We start from the raw sequence: 20,000 nt of genomic DNA on the forward strand, positions 1-20,000 counted from the left end.
AGAAAACGCTTGAGACTTACCTTCCCCCAAAACACTAGAATTGACGCAGACATTTTTCCAGGGAGAGGATAAAAAAAAAAAAAAAACTGGAATCCGATATGACCTGAGAAATTCCGGATAAAAACAAGAAATCTTATCCGGCCTTTTTTTCGCAAACTGCAATTAGTTTGTGGAAATAGTTGCAGACAATACAAAGTTCACTGGCCATAAAGATGCCTCTCTCTCTCTCTCTCTCTCTCTCTCTCTCTCTCTCTCGTCTCTCCTCTCTCTCCTTCCTCTCTTTCTCCCTCTCCTCCCCCTCCTCTCTTCTCTCTCAATCCGTGTTTAAAATACCCAAAGAGTTATAAATGAATAAGATAAAAGGTCCATAAAACACCGTTTGAACGTTGCAACCATATATTTTACCTGTGAACTGGGTAACAGAAGGTATTACTCGAAAGATATGGTTGCAACGTTCAAATAGTGTTTTGATGGGCCTTTTATCTTCATATATATATATATATATATATATATATATATATATATATATATATATATATATATATATATATATATATATATATAAATGCTATACACACACACACACACACACACACACACATATATATATATATATATATATATATATATATATATATATATATATATATATATATATATAATATGTACTCTTATTTTATATCCAATAATATTTATACGCCACACTGGTACCTGGTACCTCCCATTAATGTATATATATATATATTATATATATATATATATATATATATATATATATATATATATCTATATATATAAATCCATTAAAAGAAACCAGAAAATACGACGTCAGCCCAATGTTAAAAACTCTTTATACACTGTTGGAACCGAAATGAAAAAAAAAAAAGTTTAAATAATTACAAAAAAATTAAGACTAACCTCGTAACTGTAGGCGACAAGGCTAACGTAGTGGTGACCGTCGGTTTGGTGGGTTTCGGACTGGGAGTGATAGGAGTGGTGGCCACTGAACTAATTGTAGTGGTGGTGGTCGTAGTATTGGGCTGGAGAAAGATCCAGGGGTCTGGAGGCTTCACAACGCCGTAAAAGAGATTAGGGTCTGTGCTCAATTCCCAGGAGTTGGGGTCTGGAGGGTAGGACTTTCCAGCCGCCTCCAGTTCTGGAACCAGCCATGTCCACAGGGCGAGTTGGTGGGCGCGGTACTGTGACCCGACGGTTGGGGGAACACCTGGTGGAGGGGGGGATGGAGATGAGATAGTGAGAGACAGAGAGTGACAGAAATGCTGAGAAATGAAAGAGAATGAGAGACAGTTATTCTGTTGGATGTGAATAAACTTGGTGAATTTCTTTAGTCTCACTGACAGGAATAAAAGACAAAGTGGCAGGGAAAGACAGAGAGGTACACAATAATAAAGACAGAGAGAGAGAGAGAGAGAGAGAGAGAGAGAGAGAGAGAGAGAGAGAGAGAGAAATAGAAATTGATAAACAGAGGATGAGAGAAATGATGTACAATTTCCTACAGTTATTCAGTTGGAGGTAAATAAAAAAAGATAAAGTTCTCTAGTCTCACAAGCAGAACCACGGACAAACAGTTGCGTTAAGAATTTTTATCTTCTAGAGGAAATATTTAGTCCACTTAAAATAAAGCATTTCACAAGGAAGTTAACAGTAATGTAAGTCATGAATTGCTTTCTTGTCTTTAACAAGAAATGGTTCGCGTACTGCCGTTGCAAAGAAACATTTGCACTAGCTGTTATTATAAAAAAAGCTGTTTAATTACAAAGAATTGATAGGCATTTGTCCTTAGAAAGAAACATTGTCAATGCTGCATTTATAAAATCAATAATAGCTTCCTGTCCCTTTAACGAAAAATTCATATTACTGTCATCATAAAAAAGCTATTTATTTTAAAGAAGTAACAGCTGACTGTCCCTTTAAATAAATATTTATACTACTGTCATAAAAAAACTATTTATTAAAAAAATAATAGTTTCCTGTCCTTAAAAAACAATTGCACTATTGTTATCATAAAAAGACTATTTATTGAAGAGAAATAATATCTTACTCTCATTATAGTGAAACATTTAGACTATTCTCATCATAAGTAAGAAAAAGGGACTACTTATTACAGATAAATAATAGCTTGCTCATCATAAAACAAATTAAGGACTACTGTTATCCTACAAAAAAATAGGACTATTTATTATAGAGAAATAATAGCTTCCTGGTCCTTTGGAAAATATTTTCAATACTGTTACCCCCCTCCCCCACAAAAAAAAAGGACTACTATTTATTTCAAGCCGTCTCCATCCCTAGTTTATCTGGCGCTCAGAAGTGATGTGAAAACCAGACGCTGAATTCTAAAGAGATATTTCTGGCGTCCATAAACCTCTTGAAGTTCTTGCTTGTGCATATTGCCAGAGGCCTCGTTTTTATGGTTTCACGCTCAGCGTTTTACAGTCTTGGTTAGATATTCTTTTAAAGAACGTCTACCATATCTGAGTTTCAGCGACTTGGTCTGTTGCATTCTTCACGACACTGGTCGTCTACGATTTTCCTCTACAATGTTTAATTAGGTTTTGTTTACTTTGTATCAGTGCAAATTTCCATTCATTTATAGCATCCAACTTTCGTTTTTTGATATTTCTCTACATTTCCAAAAAACAAATGGAATTAGAATCGGTTTAAATAGCAAATATTTAAGTCAATGCAGTTAATTTCAATGATTTCTGGAGCGAACATCTGTAACTAAAAACCAATTCTACGTCACTGATTTTTTTTAGAGCATTTACCCCTGATTGAATGAAAGTCCGCTTTGATTTTAACAAAAGTTAGGCGCTATCATTCAAGTTGCTTAAAAATGTATAACCCTGACTGTATTTTAAACTGCATTAAGCAATAAACAGATTTTAAATAATTTTCTACAGCAATTTACGTCATTACTGAAAATGTCGAGTATTAATCTCCGTATTTTATACCTCATTTCATTAGTAAAGTATTTCGCGTTCTGATCTAACACCAGTTCAAATAATATAATACAGGCTTTTGAAGCAAATCATTGCAGAGTTCGTGCATAAATTATCAATTAGCCAGGTACACTCACAGACTCACAAAGGGGAGAGAGAGAGAGAGAGAGAGAGAGAGAGAAGAGAGAGAGAGAATAATGATTCCTTTTGTGGACATTTTTAACACGGAGAACTTAAGCATTAATAGATTTATTAAAAAAGTAATTAAAAATAATTCAGTCTAACATAAAAAAATTATTCAATCCATTCACAATTATTCACTAAATGTACTGATAATTGTTCTATGTTGGATTCCACTATTTTTTAAATATTATTTAAAAATAAATGTATTAATCCATATATATATATATATATATATATATATATATATATATATATATATATATATATATATTATTATATATATATATATATATATATATGCCACTTATCAACACTTAATAACAGCAGCCACTATCTCGTTCGTCTAAAAAATAATAAAATTTAAAATGAAAGTCTTTAAAAAAATAACAAAATTCAAATAAAAATACGAATAAAATGTACAAAATTATTTAGATTGTTTAAATAACAACACAAAACAAGCCATAAAATTTACAAAATTTTTATATTGTTAAATAACAACACAAAAAAAGCCATATACACATAAATAACATCATCCAAAAAAAAAACAAAAAAAACAAGAGATGAATAATATGCCCTTCCACTCCCTTGTTTCAGAACCACTTCACTTCCAAGCACGTCTTACAGAACAGAGCTAGCCCACTCAGTGGCACAATAATTATCACCATTCATCGGCCCTCTCACTTGGAACACCCACAAGCCTTCCCCACCTCCGCACCACACCCCTGCCTCTCTCACCCCCCCCCCCCCTCCCTTTCCCTCATCCCTCAGCTTCTGCCTCCTCTCTATTCTTCAACAGCTTAATTGTTCTTTTTATCTCTTCCAGAATCGGTTCCATTAGCATTGTCAACTGTCAACTCGCTCTTCTATTCTTGAGCCATCCATTTTCTGTTCATAATAATTAGGAACGCTACATAATCTGGTATATTATTATTATTATTATTATTATTATTATTATTATTATTATTATTACGCTACAAAATCTGGTATTATTATTATTTTTATTATTATAAGTTATTATCATCATCATTATTTACGAGAAGAAGACCTTCATTAAAATACAGGTTTTACTGAAAATAATGCCTATTTTAGCCGAGTTTATTTTGTATAGAGGTTTCTCTATTCTTCTCATTACGGACTTTTCTTCCGTGCTCAAATTGGCTATTAAAACACCAATGGGGATTCATGTCAAAAAACGTGGTATTTGCCAAAATGAATATACTATACAAAATGCAGTACAAACTGGATCTTAAGCCCAATCGACAATATATACAAATAACTCATTCTGAGCAAGAGGAATCTAGAATGAGTTAAATAGTATCTTTTTTTTAATTATGTTTAAAATCTAATTTGTACTGCATTTTGTATAATATATTCAATATGACAAATACCACGTTTTTTTACATAAAACCTACTTTAATTATTATTATTATTATTATTATTATTATTATTATTATTATTATTATTATTATTATTATTGTTGTTGTTGTTGTTGTTATTCAGAATATAAACCCTAGTCATAAGGAGGAAGTCCACAGATGCCTTTGACTTGAAGTTCAAGCTTCCACAGGCTATGCTGTTCATTTGAAAAAAAAATACAGAGAATAATAGGAAAAAGAGTAAGATAAGATAACTTATTAGGATAGGATAAAAAAGATAAATTCAGATTCTATGAATACATAGGTAATAATATAAGCATATTATTATAATACGAGGTGAATTGTTGCATATTAGTAATGCGTTTGTCTCCATTGACACAAGATTGCATTTAATTCGTACAGAACACTACCATTTGTAAATTTTAATATAAAATCTATTTATTTACCGATATTTCAATTGCTTTCTTAAGGAACAATTTCTTGTTCGTAATGCACTAGCTCAAATATATCCCCTCTTTTCATCATTAATACTTTTCTTTTATGATCAACTTACCTCCTTAAATATCTCATTTCGTCACCCAACCAATTACTGTTTTGGGTCGCTTTTCTTAGAGTCTATCTTCAAACACTCCTCCGTTACAATAAAACAATTTCCCTCTGAATGAATTTATCATTTCTTCCCCAAACAATAACGGCACACTTTCCACCATTAATGTTTTAGGAAAAGCTTTTCAAATTGAAATTAAACTAAGACTTAATAGCGCCATTAAAATTTTAATTTGATCGTTAAGTAGTGCTTGTGATCTCATTACCGTCAGATTTTCCATGCAAGACGATTTCACATATTGACTGATATTTCTAGGACGCATATTCACAAGCATTCAAAGCATTGATTCTACTCGTCGAATCGCGCAATAATTTATTACATAATCATTTCCTGACGTCACTGCGTCCTCTATGCCATGGCTATTGATAAAAACAAACAAATAAATAAATTTAAATAAATAATTAATATATGTTGATATTAGCATTACTCTGATCACTTTATGTTTGCTTTAAAAGCTAAGCAATGGAGGAACTCTGCACTGATTAAGCCCATTATATAATTCAGTGTTTAAAAAATAAAAATAACCTTTGAAACACAAATGATGATATACATTGGTCTGTGGAAATGATATCCCTTATAAGCCATTTGCAAGGAAAGTGTGCAAATACAAATTAATCAATAATAATAATAATAATAATTAATAATAATAATAATAATAATAAATAATAATAATAATAATAATAATAATAATAATAATAATAATAATAATATTTAAGGGGCAAACTGACTACAAAAGTCAAAATTCTAAATAGAAACAAAATAAAAAATGAAAGCTTTTGCAGAAGAATATCTAAAGGAAATGTAAAATTGCACATACACACAAACATAAATACACAAGATTGCCAATAAGCAATACACAAATACACATTCGCACACACACACAAACCCAGTGAGTCGTAAACACGCACGCACGGGTAAACCCAATAAGGTTGTATTTAGAGAAAAGAGGCCATACACCAAATTCACAGATCCAAGAGTCTCACCGATCCTGAGGTATTTTCTTGACTCCGGGATATATCTGGGCCAGGCCACAGCTGCAAAACCGGGCGAGGGCGATTCTCTGGGTAGATTGGGGTCCCTGTGAATGATAAACAAAACGTCATGATAATACAGGAGGTAATTTTTTCTTCGGGGAATTATTTCCTACAGAGGTGCTCAAGATGATCATTTATATAAGGAATGTGTTAAAAGAGGTTTATCGTTTTCGTAATGGATGTTAAAGTTGGTATCTGTATAGCTTGTTTATTCTTAAAGGGTCAGAAGAGAGGAAGCTCTCTCTCTCTCTCTCTCTCTACTCTCTCTCTCTCTCTTTCTCTCTCTCGCTCTCTCTCTCTCTCTCTCTATCTTTCTGTAAATTAATAAATAAATAGTGTATATAATGTATGTATATATATATATATATATATATATATATATCTATATATATATATATATATATATATATATATATATATCTATATATAATATATATATATATATGTATATATATATATATATATATATATATATATATATATATATTATATATATATATATAGATATATATATATATATCTATATTATATATTATATATACATATATATATATATATATATATATTATATATATATATATATATATATATATATATATATATATATATATAAAGTGTGTGAGAGAGAGAGAGAGAGAGAGAGAGAGAGAGAGAGAGAGAGAGAGAGAGAGAGAGACGTATACTCTGTTAATATTACAGCTCTAGCAGTTGAATTCGAAATTTACAACAGAGCATGACTCGTCTATCTGTCGAGTAATCTCGCAGTATATTTGACAATACAGAAATCCTCGCCAAGGTAAATCAAATCAACCTTTTGCAGCCGAACGGAAATGTATGACTTGGTTGTGCGATTCTGACTTGATCTAAACTCTGGAAAGGAAAAAATATTAGGGCGATTGTGACTTAAACTAGATCTGGATTTTTTTTTTTTTTTTTTTTGCAGGAATTTCTAAAGAAAACGCTTTGTCCTGGCTCACAGCCAGTATTGGCAATGGCAAGAGCAATGATTTTACGGAATTTGGGGATGAAAGGACCATTCTCACACAAGATTTACTTCTGGGAGCCCGGGGTTTTTATGACCTTCCTTTCCCCAACCCCCCTAACCCCCACGGGCCGTGAGTCAAAAGGATATTCCGTTTGCTTTTTTTTCTCTCAATCTCTCTTTCAAGTGAGGTATCAATTGTTCTTGAATTAGAACTGGATACGTGAGGATAAATATTTTGGATCTAATGATTAAATTCGCATTTTTTTCTGAAGATCTATTATATTCTGTATGTAATTATGGACGATTTTCATCCATAATCGTCATGAAGTGTTCCACATAAACGACAAATTATTACTGATGAGGATTTACATACATAATCCACAGAGGTGTTCCACATAACAGCTAAATTATTATGGAATATTTAGATGTATATTCCATTGTCCATATTCGTCATGAAATGTTCCACTTAAACGGCAAAGTTTTGCTGATAATTTACACATAATCCACTGAAACGTTCCACATAAACGAAAACTTATTGTGGATGATTTTGTTCCATAATCGTCACAAAGTGTTCCGCTTAATAACCTATGATCGTCATGAAGTGTTCCACATAAACGACAAATAATTGTGGAATATTTAGATCCATAATCGTCATGAAGTGTTCCATTTAAACGGCAAATTATTACAGATGATATAGATGCATAATCCATTGAAGTGTTCCACACATATTAAAAATTATTATGGATGATTTAGATCCATAATCGTCTATAAATGTTCCACTTAAACAACAAATTATGAATGATTTAGATCCATAATCATCATGAAGTGTTCCACATAAACGAGAAATAATTATCATGGATGATTTACTAGATCCATAATCGTCACAAAGTGTTCCGCACAAACGACAAATTATTTCGGATGATTTAGATCCATAATCGTCATGAAATGTTCCATTTAAGCAACAAAAATGATCATGGACGATTTATTTCCATAATCGTCATGAAGTGTTCCACATAAACACAAATTATTATTAGGCAAGATTTAGAGCCATAATCGTCATGAAGTATTCCACATAAACACAAATTATTATGGATGACTTAGATCCATAATCGTCATGTTGGGTTCCACATAAACACAAATTACTGTGATGATTTAGATACATAATCCACTGAGGTGTTCCACAAAAACGAAAACTTGAGTAATAAAGATCCAGACTAGAATTTTCGTGTATTTGGGAGAAGAAATTCCTTCATACCTGACACTTTGTAATATGAAGAAATTCATATCTTATTTTGATAACGTAATGGTAAAATTATCTTAAGTCTTATCCTGGTTTATTTTGACACTTCTCATGATTTATCATAGAAATACTCGCGGGTTATGCACAAGATTATCTCATTTCGAAATATTTTTTTTTTTTTAGAAATATGACATTACTTTAGATATTTTGCGATGAATTGCATAATGGGATTACTACAATATCAAGTTACGTTATGAAAACTGAAATCTCAGGTTTTTGAAGGAAACAGGGGCAGGAAATAGTCATATGCCTAATTAATAAAGGAAAAGTGTATTTCCACTTTTAACAAACTAATTGAAATGTAAAATAAATTTCAAAATAGTATAACTTTTTTTATTTGGTGAATTTCTAAGTCAAATATCTGGCGGTACTCGATTACCAAACCGAGTGGAATATTAAACTAAATTTGTAAATGACCGGTTTAAAAATATATTTTCTTAAAAAAATTTAATAATAAAAATGTAAAACTACGCATATAGTATACACAATTTTCCCCTTCGAACGACAATGAGATCGCATAGCAACAAACTTGGAGACGAAAGAGCTTCTTGAGCGCACGCATCTCCTTCTTCTTCTTCTTCTTCTTCTTCTCCTTCTTCTTCTTCTTCTTCTTACAAAGCCAGAATTTGCCTCTGGAAGTTTTTATTGGCAAAGTTTCGTGTCACATTTTCATCATGGTCCCTTGAAGAGTAGTAGTTGCCCTGATGACTGGGATAGATTCTCGAGTTTAATGGCGAAAGTTTTATTCGCAAGCGAAGTTATAAAGGTAGATGATAATCAGGGAAAGGCTTTTAGGCCCGTGCAATTGTGTGGCAAGGCTGATTTCAGCTACCGAGAGAATGAGGCGCTGAACATAACCGAAGAATGCAAGGTTTGGAGCAGACTTTATATTATGATCACTATACTCTGTTTTTTTTCATTTGTCCATCCGCCTGTGATGTTTTTGTATGGTAACACCGCGTCCCGGGCTTTAGATAGTTACGCTATGTGCAAGTTTTAGGTAAATAAAAGGATATCTGGGTGTACATTTGCAACTGAAAAGTGTTTTAATAATTTACTGTATGCGAATTACACCCTCTATATTCGAAATAGGATATTATTATAATCGTTGAATGTAAGCTGAATGTAAACTATTCCCTAAGGCCCGGGGACGCCAGGGTTTACCATGACAAAAAACACCAGGTGGGGGATGGGGACAGATGGAAAAAAAACCAGGAAGTAATAGTTACCTGCATAATAAAGTCATATTTCGCACAATTCTAATCTGCTCCTGCTCGTATAATGGTTAGTATCGTGGTATGTCACTCAGATGTAGCAGGTTCGCGTCTCCCCACCCCCATGGTAATGGAATAATCACTGGTTCTATGTAATGACCAGTTACTGCTGCTGCAGTTTGGGGTCTTCAGCAGTGGGAGGTTGAAACCAACATTCTTGGGAAGCTTCAATTTCAAGTCAATATTAGCCCCTTTGGTGTGCTTGTCCCATGTGAATAGGTTTCATCTAATGAAATGGTAATAATAAATAATCCGGGAATGAGAGTTGTAATAAAATGACAAACCTCCTTTCATTTTCTGAAATCAACATAATAGTAAATTGCAAGAGTGTAAACAGACCTTACGTGATCGCTATCTGTGAAAGTAAATTTTTTAAAAATTATGCGTTTTTAAATATCTGGTAATGAGAGTTGGAATAAAACTTCAAAACTTATTATTTATCTTTTGATTATCTATTACGTATTTATATACAGAGTATTTATCTATTTATTTCTTTATTCCATTCAAGTTTACTGATTTGGTCGAATGCAGAAACAGCTACTTTTGTGTTTCACATCATCGCACAAGCTAGTCTCTTTGCTGGGATATATAATTTTGTTTCCTTTCTGTAATATAAGACAACAGACTCCTTAAGTAGTGTGTGCCCTCTTAACTATTCAGTAAAATGGCACTTTTCAGTAGTTAGTTTACAGAGTCATCTGATTTGATATTCCGAGAAGGTACCAAATTTTAAGTAGAGTCAAATGTTGCTGATATGAAAATGAAAATGAAATGGTATAAGTTTACTAGCACTTGAAATATAGGCCAGGATTTTTCACGTATATCGACAAGACCAGTATTTACATAATAAGTAAGTCTCTCAGTGCATTTTCCTAATTCTTCTTTTATTCATTAAATATAAAATTTTAAACAAATATTAACAATGAAGACATCCTTGCATCAGAGATTCCACATTCCAGTATTTGGGAATTATTATCAAAGGCTACTTTCTCGACATCCTTGCATCTGAAATTCCACCTTCCAGTATTTGGGAATTATTATCAAAAGCTACTTTTCTCGACATCCTTGCATCTGAATTCCACCTTCCAGTATTTGGGAATTATTATAAAAAGCTACTTTTCTCGACATCTTTGCATCTGAAATTCCACCTTCCAGTATTTGGGAATTATTATAAAAGCTACTTTCTAGACATCCTTGCATCTGAAATTCCACCCTCATGTATTTGGGAATTATATAAAAAGCTACTTTTCCCATTCAATTCACATTTTTCCCCAGATCTTATTAATCATGCAAATTCCACACACAGGCTTTACCGAGCATGAAAAAGCGCAATAATGGTCAGAGTTATTGCAAATGCTGCATAAGAATGTTTTCATTTTAATGTTTTCGTCTCCCGCCCTGAACTCTAATAATTATAATTATTATTCGTCAGATGAGCACTTTTGCATACATTAACTTTTGTGCTTCTGTTTGTGAAATGTGTGCACATAAATACATGTATGTATGTATGTATGTATGTATGTATGTATGTATTGTATGGTATGGTATGTATGTATGTATGGATGTATGTATGTAGTATGTATGTATTGTATGTATGTATGTATGTATGTATGTTGGGGTGTTGAATAGTTAGTTGATCTGGACGAATATTGTTTCTGTTTGTAATGACCATTCATACATTTTTTTTCTTCACTTTGCTTCTGTGAGAGCTTTTCTTGCTCATTCGTACTGTGCTCTGTATTACTTTGTGCCCTGAAGATGTATTAGATACGCGATAGTACTTGGTGCCTTCAGCTAATATATATATATATATATATATATATATATATATATATATATATATATATATATATATCCCCTATATATATAATTCCCCAAAGGGATTTAGGGGATTTGTGCGTTTCTTTGCAATTCACCATAGAAATAAATCTAGAATCTAGAAATTAATATTTGTTTCGATACTTCGATGGCTTCAGGTAAAGGTACCTCTTGAGTCATGTACTTGTTATCATTCTATTCTGACCCTTATTCACAGATATGAAAAGGTTCAAAATCTAGACAGATTCTACTTAGAACATTAATCATTATTACAGATAGAGTTCTATAGAGATAAACTGAATGACAGGTCGAAAAAGTCGATGTAGAGACATAATCTACTTAAAGGATTAATTATAATTACGATACCAAGATTTTATAGAGAATTAATGAAAATGGAAATAAGTCCGGAAAAGTTGGAACCAATTTTGACAATGGACTCTTTAAAAAAAAAAAAAAAAAAAAAACCTTAGACATTAATTAATTATTACAGATAACAAAAGAGTTATTAGATGATAAGTCGAAAAGTTGAAAACAGACAGACTCTTACCTTTAGAAACATTAATTAAAATTATTACAGAACATTACAAGGGGAGTTTTATAGATATAACCGAATGACAAGTCGAAAAAGTCGAAACAGAGACAGACTCTACTTAGAACATTAATTATTATTACAGTTTACCAAGAGTTTTATAGATATAACTGAATGACGACTCGATTTTGGTAAAAAAAAAAAAAAAACTTGAAATTGACATAAGGGGAGACTTACCCTGACTTGGCGAAATTCGTCAATAATGTGATGAAGTCCTCGGAGAGCTGCGTCAGCGCAGGAACCTTTATGGGCGGGGAAGGCGCCCCAGGAGACTCCGTGACGTCACTAAGCCCCGTGCCCCATATCAAGCCGAGTTCCCATCCGGGCGCCTGGATCTGTTGGGGTAAATTGTGTACAGAAGAAAGCGTCAGACTTGTGATGCTTTGAATTTGCTAGATGGATTTAATACAAAAAATAATGTCGTTATCAGTGGAAAAAAGGTTCTTCTATATATGATTAAATAGGAATTATATAAATATTTTAGCTCCGTAAGTAGAAGCATGTAAATAATATATATATATTTTTTCGTGGATTTCAGTAAACCCTTGTATCAATATGTAGCTGGTTACTTCCTTAAACAATAGTCAAAAGGTACTTCAGTATCAGAATGAATAGAAATTATATAAATGATTTAAATATCATAGATCTAAGTATGCTAAAAAAATAGATTGGATTTTCATTAATTTCAAAATTAATATCAAAATAATTGGATGATTGAAACACATGAACGGAATTTGAACTTTAGGAATGATAACATACCTTATCTACCAAATAAAATTTCCTTTTTTATTAGTCAAAATATACAAAAATTATAATTAGATGCTTGAAAAATATGAAAGCAATTAGAACTTTGGAATAAGTATAATTGATAATGTATGCTAATTTAAAAACAGCGTTTTTATTGAAAAATAAATTAATAATTTGATGCTTGAAAAATATGAAAGCTCAAAAACTTCATTTTTATTAGAAAAAAAATAACAATTGGATAAAATTAAAATTGAATACTTGAAAAATGTGAAATCAATTTGAACTTCGAAAATGTCAAGCGTCTTCAAAACCTCACCTGTCCAGGAACTCTGTTCCCCAGATCGCACAAGAACATGAAGACCTTGGTGTGGCGGGCGAGGGCGTCGGCCGCCTGATGCAAGGGCGCGATGACCCCCGCGTCCCCCAGAAGGTGCAGGAGCAAGTCCCTCCGCGCCAGGGGTCCCGGCGTCACGGCCGTCCAGTCCGTGTACTCCTGCAGCGCCGCCGCCAGCACCTCCCTCAGGTGATGGTGACGGGTGTTCCTCACCCACGTCCGAGCGACCCTCTCGAAGGTGCGGTCGTCCACGCCGTTGCTGATGAGCCCTTCCCCGAGCCACGACCACGCCTCCCACGGCGTGTACCCTATGACGACCTCCACGGGTTGCCGGCTCAGCGACGACCCTCTCCGGCCCTTGGAGACGACCACCCCGTCTTCGCTCGGGCCCCAGGCCGGCATGAAGGCCGCCGTCTCGACCTCTCTGGCAGCGCTCATCAGAGCCTCAAGGGGCGCGGCCCTCAGGCAGGCAACGGTGCGCGGGTGAGTGGCGGAAGGGTCGTCCGGCACTGGGCAGCCGGCGGCTACTGCCAGCCGGAGGGTTATGCTCAAAGGGGCTGGGACTTGGGACCAGGGGCATCCTGACCAGCCGGACATCAATACTACCCGCTGGAAGAGTCCTGTCGAAGGAAATGGCCATTATGACGATTTATGTTTGTATAAACGCAGACACTTGCTCTCTCATATATTTGGAGAGAGAGAGAGAGAGAGAGAGAGAGAGAGAGAGAGAGAGAGAGAGAGAGAGAGAGAGAGAGAGAGAGAGTCTGCTAGCATGCAACAGATTCCTTTGGGCAACAACAGTAAAAAATAATTAACGAAATTTTAGTCACTGATTTGATGCAATATAATAAAAAAATAACTTATTGTTAATCCCATTCTTAAGATAGAGTTATTCATACCCTTAATAAGTGACAAAATTCATAACTTTTTTATAATGTTTAATCAAACAAATGCGATCCACACTAACATATGTATAACGTATTAGAAGATCACCCATTTTCGAAACTTCGGTTCTTCTATGTTCCTCATGGAATCTATCCTCTTTCTCAACCAAAACAATCCTCACAAAGACAATTTTAGCTTCACTTGTTTCCTCATAGAACCTGTTCTCTTTCTCATCCAATGAAGCTACACGAGGACAGTTTCAGCTCCTTTTGTTTCCTCATGGAATCCATTCTCTTTCTCAACTAAAACAATCCTCACAAAGACAATTTTAGCTCCCCTTGTTTCCTCAAGGAATCTGTTCTCTTTCTCAGCCAACGAAGCTTTACGAAGACAAGTTTCAGCTCTTCTTGTTTCCTCATGGAATCTTTCTTTATCTTACCCACCGAAACTTTACGAAGACAGTTTCAGCTCCTCTTGTTTTCTCATGGAATCCGCTCTTTCTCAATCAAAACAATCCTCACAAAGACAAATTTAGCTCCTCTTGTTTCCTCATGGAATCCGCTCTCTTTCTCAGCCAACGAAACTTTACGAAGACAGTTTCAGCTCCTCTTGTTTCCTCATGGAATACATTCTCTTTCTTAGTCAACGAAGCTACACGAGGACAGTTTCAGCTCCACTTGTTTCCTCAAGGAATCTGTTTTTCTTTCTTAACCAACGATGCTACACGAGGATAGTTTCAGCTCCTCTTGTTTCCTCATGGAATCTGTTTATCTCAAATTATCCATCTCTTTCTGAACCAACACAAACAACAAAATCAATCTACTCACCAGGAGGCACAATAGGGCTTTCCATGAGGTATGAGATACAAGCGGCTCCAGTATCACGCCCGAAGAGAGTCACCCGGGCTGGGTCGCCGTTGAACTGGGCGATGTTTTCGGCTACCCAGTTCAGGGCGGCGATTTGGTCTAGAAGGGCGAAGTTGCTGACCACTCCGCCCACCCCTCCTCCGTAGGTGTTGAGGAAACCTGCGGAGCACATTGGGACTTTTAACTTCATGATAAGATTTGAGAGGTAAGCAAAATCAATCTAGGATGTGCTAACAGACGGAATTTTATTTATCATTATTATCATTCAGAAGGTGAACCCTATTCATATGGAACACGCCCACCAGAGGAGCCATTGACTTGAAATTCAAGCTTCCATGAATATTATTATTATTATTATTATTATTATTCAGATGGCGAACCCCTTTCATTAGGAACAAACTCACAACAGGACCACTGACTTGAAAATTCAATCTTCCAAAGAATATTATTATTATTATTTTATTTGAAGGTAGGAGACCCTCTCTTAAACATGTTTTGTTAAGATGATGGCAGCATCAGTGGAATTGATTTTTATATATGGTCTTTCAATTCTTTCTTATTATTCTCTTCTCATCAGGGCTGATATTTGGCTAATAGCTGGCCGATGTTCATATCTTGGTTAAAGAAATGTTTCTAAAAATACTAATTTATTGTTATGATAACAAAAGTGATTAACAAATCTTAGTAATGGAATTCCAACGTTTCCAACCGTATCATCGGTTCATTTTCAAGGAAAGGTGAGCGTGAACTGATTGGAATGGGTTGTTTGTTGTTTTAGGATTAAGCTGGCTTTATGCCAGCACGGGCTCTTGCTCATAGAGCAGCCCGTAGGTCATTTGAATTTTTTGGATGTGGAAAGGTTGATTTTTAATTTTTGGATATGAGGTGAGCCTTATTTATGATTCTATGGGTTATGCATGTGAAATGGTATGATTTGAAAGGAAAGGAAAGGTGAACAGGCAAGGTTACAAACCCCTTTAAACCCTAAGGTACCCATTAGTAGAAGATAAAGATCGATAGTAGCGAGTCTGGCGAGTCGGAGATAGCCAGTAATGAAATCGAAATGTTTATAGTCGTAGAAAACGGAAAAAAAAAAGCACATTAATCTATGAGTTCAAGTACCATATTTCACTTACGAGAAATTAGAATAAGAGCACCGATCGTTAGTAATGAGATTCGGCGAGACGAAATATTATAGTTCTAGAGAAAGCAAAATAAAGTTAAACAACAGCTAAGCGGTAGTTGAGTACAGTTGAAATATTCGGTCGTTAGACTTTAGGCGGCCGAAAAAACGGAGGGGGAAAAGGAGGATTGTTTAGTTAAAAGAAAAAGCAGTTATGCTACAAACACAAAGCACTTCTCACGAAGGAGGTCATCTGGGAGACTGCTCTCTAGGTCCAACAGAACGTGGACGAGCTCAGAGAAACAGTTTGATGATCGTTCTATAGCTCAATAAATTATATGCTGTTCAGGAGTCCTGAAACGAAATTCTGATTGGAGGAAGTCATCTGGAAGGGAGTATCTCAAAATTGAGGGCTTCTTCGAAGATCTCTCCCAAAAAGTCGTTCATTAAAGTAGCGATTATCGGCGAGAGCTCTATTTAAGTAAAGTCACTGAATTCATCAATGGTCATCAGGAGCTTGTGAATTCCTTGTTCTCCTACGAACGGAATTCACTTCCAGAGCGACTGATCTGAGTTTCGTTTGCAGGTCTGGATTCCATGTCTTGCTTAACTGGGAACTCCTCTGTTTGTGTTCCAGCTTCGGCATACAAAGCGGGAGCTTCTGTGATTGTCTCGACCTGCATATCTTCAACTGGTTGTTTTGGTTGTTCTGTCTGAGTTCCTGCTTCAACACGAGCAGGAGGTCGACGTCGTCGGCGATGCGAAGGCTGGTGGGAATAACCTGATGGGTTGGGGGGATTGACTGAGGGGTTGAGGGAATATCCTTAGGGGTCGGGGGGGTGGAAGGGGTTTGGGAATTGGAGGTTGGAGGGAAGGAAAGGATGAGGGGTTTGGGATATAATGACGAGGTTTGGGGTGTTCTGCAGGGGAAGGTTTGAGGAGCTTGTGGTGGAGGTGGTCGGTTAGTTCTTGGATCGATACGTGGTTGACATGGTGGTCGTTCTTGAGGGCGATGGTTGTCGTTCTCGAGGTCTTGCTGGCGGTGGGGAAAGTGCCCTTCATCCTCCAGATTTTTTCCAGTCTGACAGGCACCCCTTGAACCATGCATGATGAGACTGATGGCAGTTTGGGCATCGGGCAACAGTGTGGCCTTTTGCCTTGAATTTGTTGAGGCAAACGTCGGTCTCATGCTTCTGGCTGCAGATTCCACAGACATGCTGAGCCGTGCACTCTCTCCTGTGATGCCCAAACCTCTGGCACTTGAAACACCTGAGAGGTTCGGGGATAAAGGCTTCGGTCTTATAGTTTCCGAGGATCCCAAGGCTGATGAAGTCTGGAATTTTGCCTCTAAACGTAGCTTCGACTTTTTGGGTTTCTTCTTCAGTTCCATCTCTGTTTTTCACTTGCAACGTGAAGCAGTCAACTACGCCTGGTACTTCGAGAATCCGTTCGATAGTCACGATATTTCGGGACTTTGCAATCATTGCTTTCGTTGTCTTATCACTGGTCCAATAGGAGGCATAAGGGATCGTTTTTCAGGTAGGTCTGCTGACTGTTTTGTGTTCGGGGTTGGGTAATAATAAATTCCCCTTTCAGATTCGGTCGGCTTGATTGTGCATTGGGGTATTTTTTTTTCCAGTGCTAGGACGGCCGCATACGATGTCTGGTGTTCTTGGGATGTTGCCTTGAATCTAGGAAGTGCCTGAGTCGTCATGGTAGGTGCTGGAGGCGTCGAAAGTGTAGGAAGGTCGATGACGGTATTGAGGGCTTTTTTTCCGTTTTTCTGGACTTTCTGGAAGCCCTGATCGTCGAGGAGGGGCGGGTCGCCCTGCTGGGAGCCAGGAGACGACGGCCGCTTTTCAGCCATCGTTTTAACTTCGACAAAGCGAGCTGCTCGAGATTATATAACGACCAATAGTATAGCGCAAGGATGACGTAACGTGTAACGTTGAAGGGAATGGGGTCGTTCGGCGGTATTTATTGTGTCCCAGGTGCTCTGTCTGATGGGCGCTGCGTTTTCATTGGCTGAACAGAGGATTAAGTCCCTGAGTCAGAGGTGGAAGCTCGCACTGCTCTTCGCGTGCGGACGCTGGAGACTGGAGCATAGTATTGGGCAGGGGCACCTGATTGGTCCGTTCGATCGGCTCTATGGTGCCGGCGGGCAGCGCCCTACGTGCCACCGTCGGGAGGAGTGAAGTCTCTTGAGTGGTGTTAAGGCTGGGTCTCTCCTTCCCGATGTGTAGGGCCTCTAAGAGGCGGAGGCGACGGTGGTCTGCTGCCTTATCGATAATACCAATATTAGGAATAATGTCCTTCCGAGTTATCCTGGTATTGTGGACGTTTTTTGCATGATTATGGATGGCGCCTTCCTGAGCGTGGCAGGATATCCTCTTGGAAATCGCATCGTTGTCATACCAATGTAGGCGCCGGGGCATTCCCGGACAGGGCATTTGTATTGGTAGACAACGTTAGTTTTCTTGAGAGGGTCCTGCATCACAGGGGCTGGGTTGTTTTTCATAATCAGGCCACACTGGTCTTCTTGTTTTTATAGTAAATGATCATTTTACTTTTTTCGCAGGGTCCGTGGGGGAGACATTCCTTTCGATGATGTTACGAAGGGCTCGTTCATCCTCTTTGTATTTCTTGTGAAATGCTCCCTTGTAAAGAGAGTGACCCGTCTTCAAGGGCGACGGGGCGAGGCTCCTGCTGGTACACTTATCGATGTTTCTGCGAATGGCTTTTTCGATGTCCCGGTTGGAATACCCGTTGTTAATTAGAACTTGGGCAACACGTTCTAACACGTCCCGTGGATGAAACAATCCAGATAATTCTGGATCGTGTATACAGAGCGACTCCACGCCCCCATTAAACATTCCTGAGCATGCCCTCCAAAAACTCCTTGAAATATGTACCCACAGAGGCCATATGTACACGCAAAAAGACGGCGTAGCGATGGGTTTCTCCCCTCGGAGTACTTTTCGCGAACTTCTACATGGGTACTGTGGAACGTCGGGTATTCGCCACCATCGAGAAACCGTCTATGTACGTCCGATATATTGACGACACCTTCATCAGTGCCAACACGGTGGAAGAAATAGAGCGCCTGCGACAAGCCTTCCACGACACAGCAGACTCAACTTCACCATCGAGCATTGCCGTGACCGTCGCCTCCCCTTCCTTGACGTTCTCGTCGGGCAACAAGAAGAACGCTTCGTAACACAAGTGTATACGAAACCCACCCACGAACTGGCATGTGCCTGAACGGCGAGAGCGAGTGTCCAGAGAGATACAAACGCACTGCAATCAGCGCCTTCATCAAGAGAGCTCTCTCACACTGCTCTTCGTGGAAGGACACGCACACTGAATTAGAACGTGTTGCCCAAGTTCTAATTTAACTCGGGTATTCCAACCGGGACACATCGAAAAAGCCATTCGCAGAAACATCGATAAGTGGTACCAGCAGGAGCCTCGCCCCGTCGCCCTGAAGACGTCACTCTCTTTTACAAGGGAGCATTTCACAAGAAATACAAAGAGGATGAACGAGCCCTTCGTAACATCATCGAAAGGAATGTCTCCCCCACGGACCCTGCGAAAAAAGTAAATTGATCATTACTATAAAAGCAAGAAGACCAGTGGCCTGATTATGAAAAACAACCCAACCCCTGTGATGCAGGACCCTCTCAAGAAAACTAACGTTGTCCTCCAATACAAATGCCCTGTCCGGGAATGCCCCGGCGCCTACATTGGTATGACAACGATGCGATTTTCCAAGAGGGATATCCTGCCACGCTCAGGAAGGCGCCATCCATAATCATGCAAAAACGTCCACAATACCAGGATAACTCGGAAGGACATTATTCCTAATATTGGTATTATCGATAAGGCAGCAGACCACCGTCGCCTCCGCCTCTTAGAG

At 37.2% G+C, this 20,000-nt stretch overlaps 1 protein-coding gene and 1 pseudogene across 1 annotated transcript in view; both read right to left on the reverse strand.

Annotated features, from left to right (window-relative positions):
- The window catches only part of LOC135221374 (uncharacterized), a 42,576-nt gene extending 24,625 nt beyond the window's left edge, over positions 1–17,951 (reverse strand). The window contains exons 1-7 of the mRNA XM_064259173.1: positions 17,743–17,951; positions 16,733–17,382; positions 14,923–15,120; positions 13,193–13,830; positions 12,307–12,464; positions 6,113–6,207; positions 919–1,225 (exon numbers count right to left, since the gene is read on the reverse strand). Of these exons, the coding sequence (XP_064115243.1) occupies positions 919–1,225; positions 6,113–6,207; positions 12,307–12,464; positions 13,193–13,830; positions 14,923–15,120; positions 16,733–17,382; positions 17,743–17,951 (2,255 nt within the window). The remainder of the gene's footprint in view (positions 1–918; positions 1,226–6,112; positions 6,208–12,306; positions 12,465–13,192; positions 13,831–14,922; positions 15,121–16,732; positions 17,383–17,742) is intronic.
- Positions 17,952–18,642: 691 nt separating this feature from the next.
- LOC135221375 (neuroligin-1-like) overlaps positions 18,643–20,000 on the reverse strand; it is a 156,844-nt pseudogene continuing 155,486 nt past the window's right edge.

This window comes from Macrobrachium nipponense, chromosome 2 (assembly GCF_015104395.2).
Source record: "Macrobrachium nipponense isolate FS-2020 chromosome 2, ASM1510439v2, whole genome shotgun sequence".
NCBI lineage: Eukaryota > Metazoa > Arthropoda > Malacostraca > Decapoda > Palaemonidae > Macrobrachium > Macrobrachium nipponense.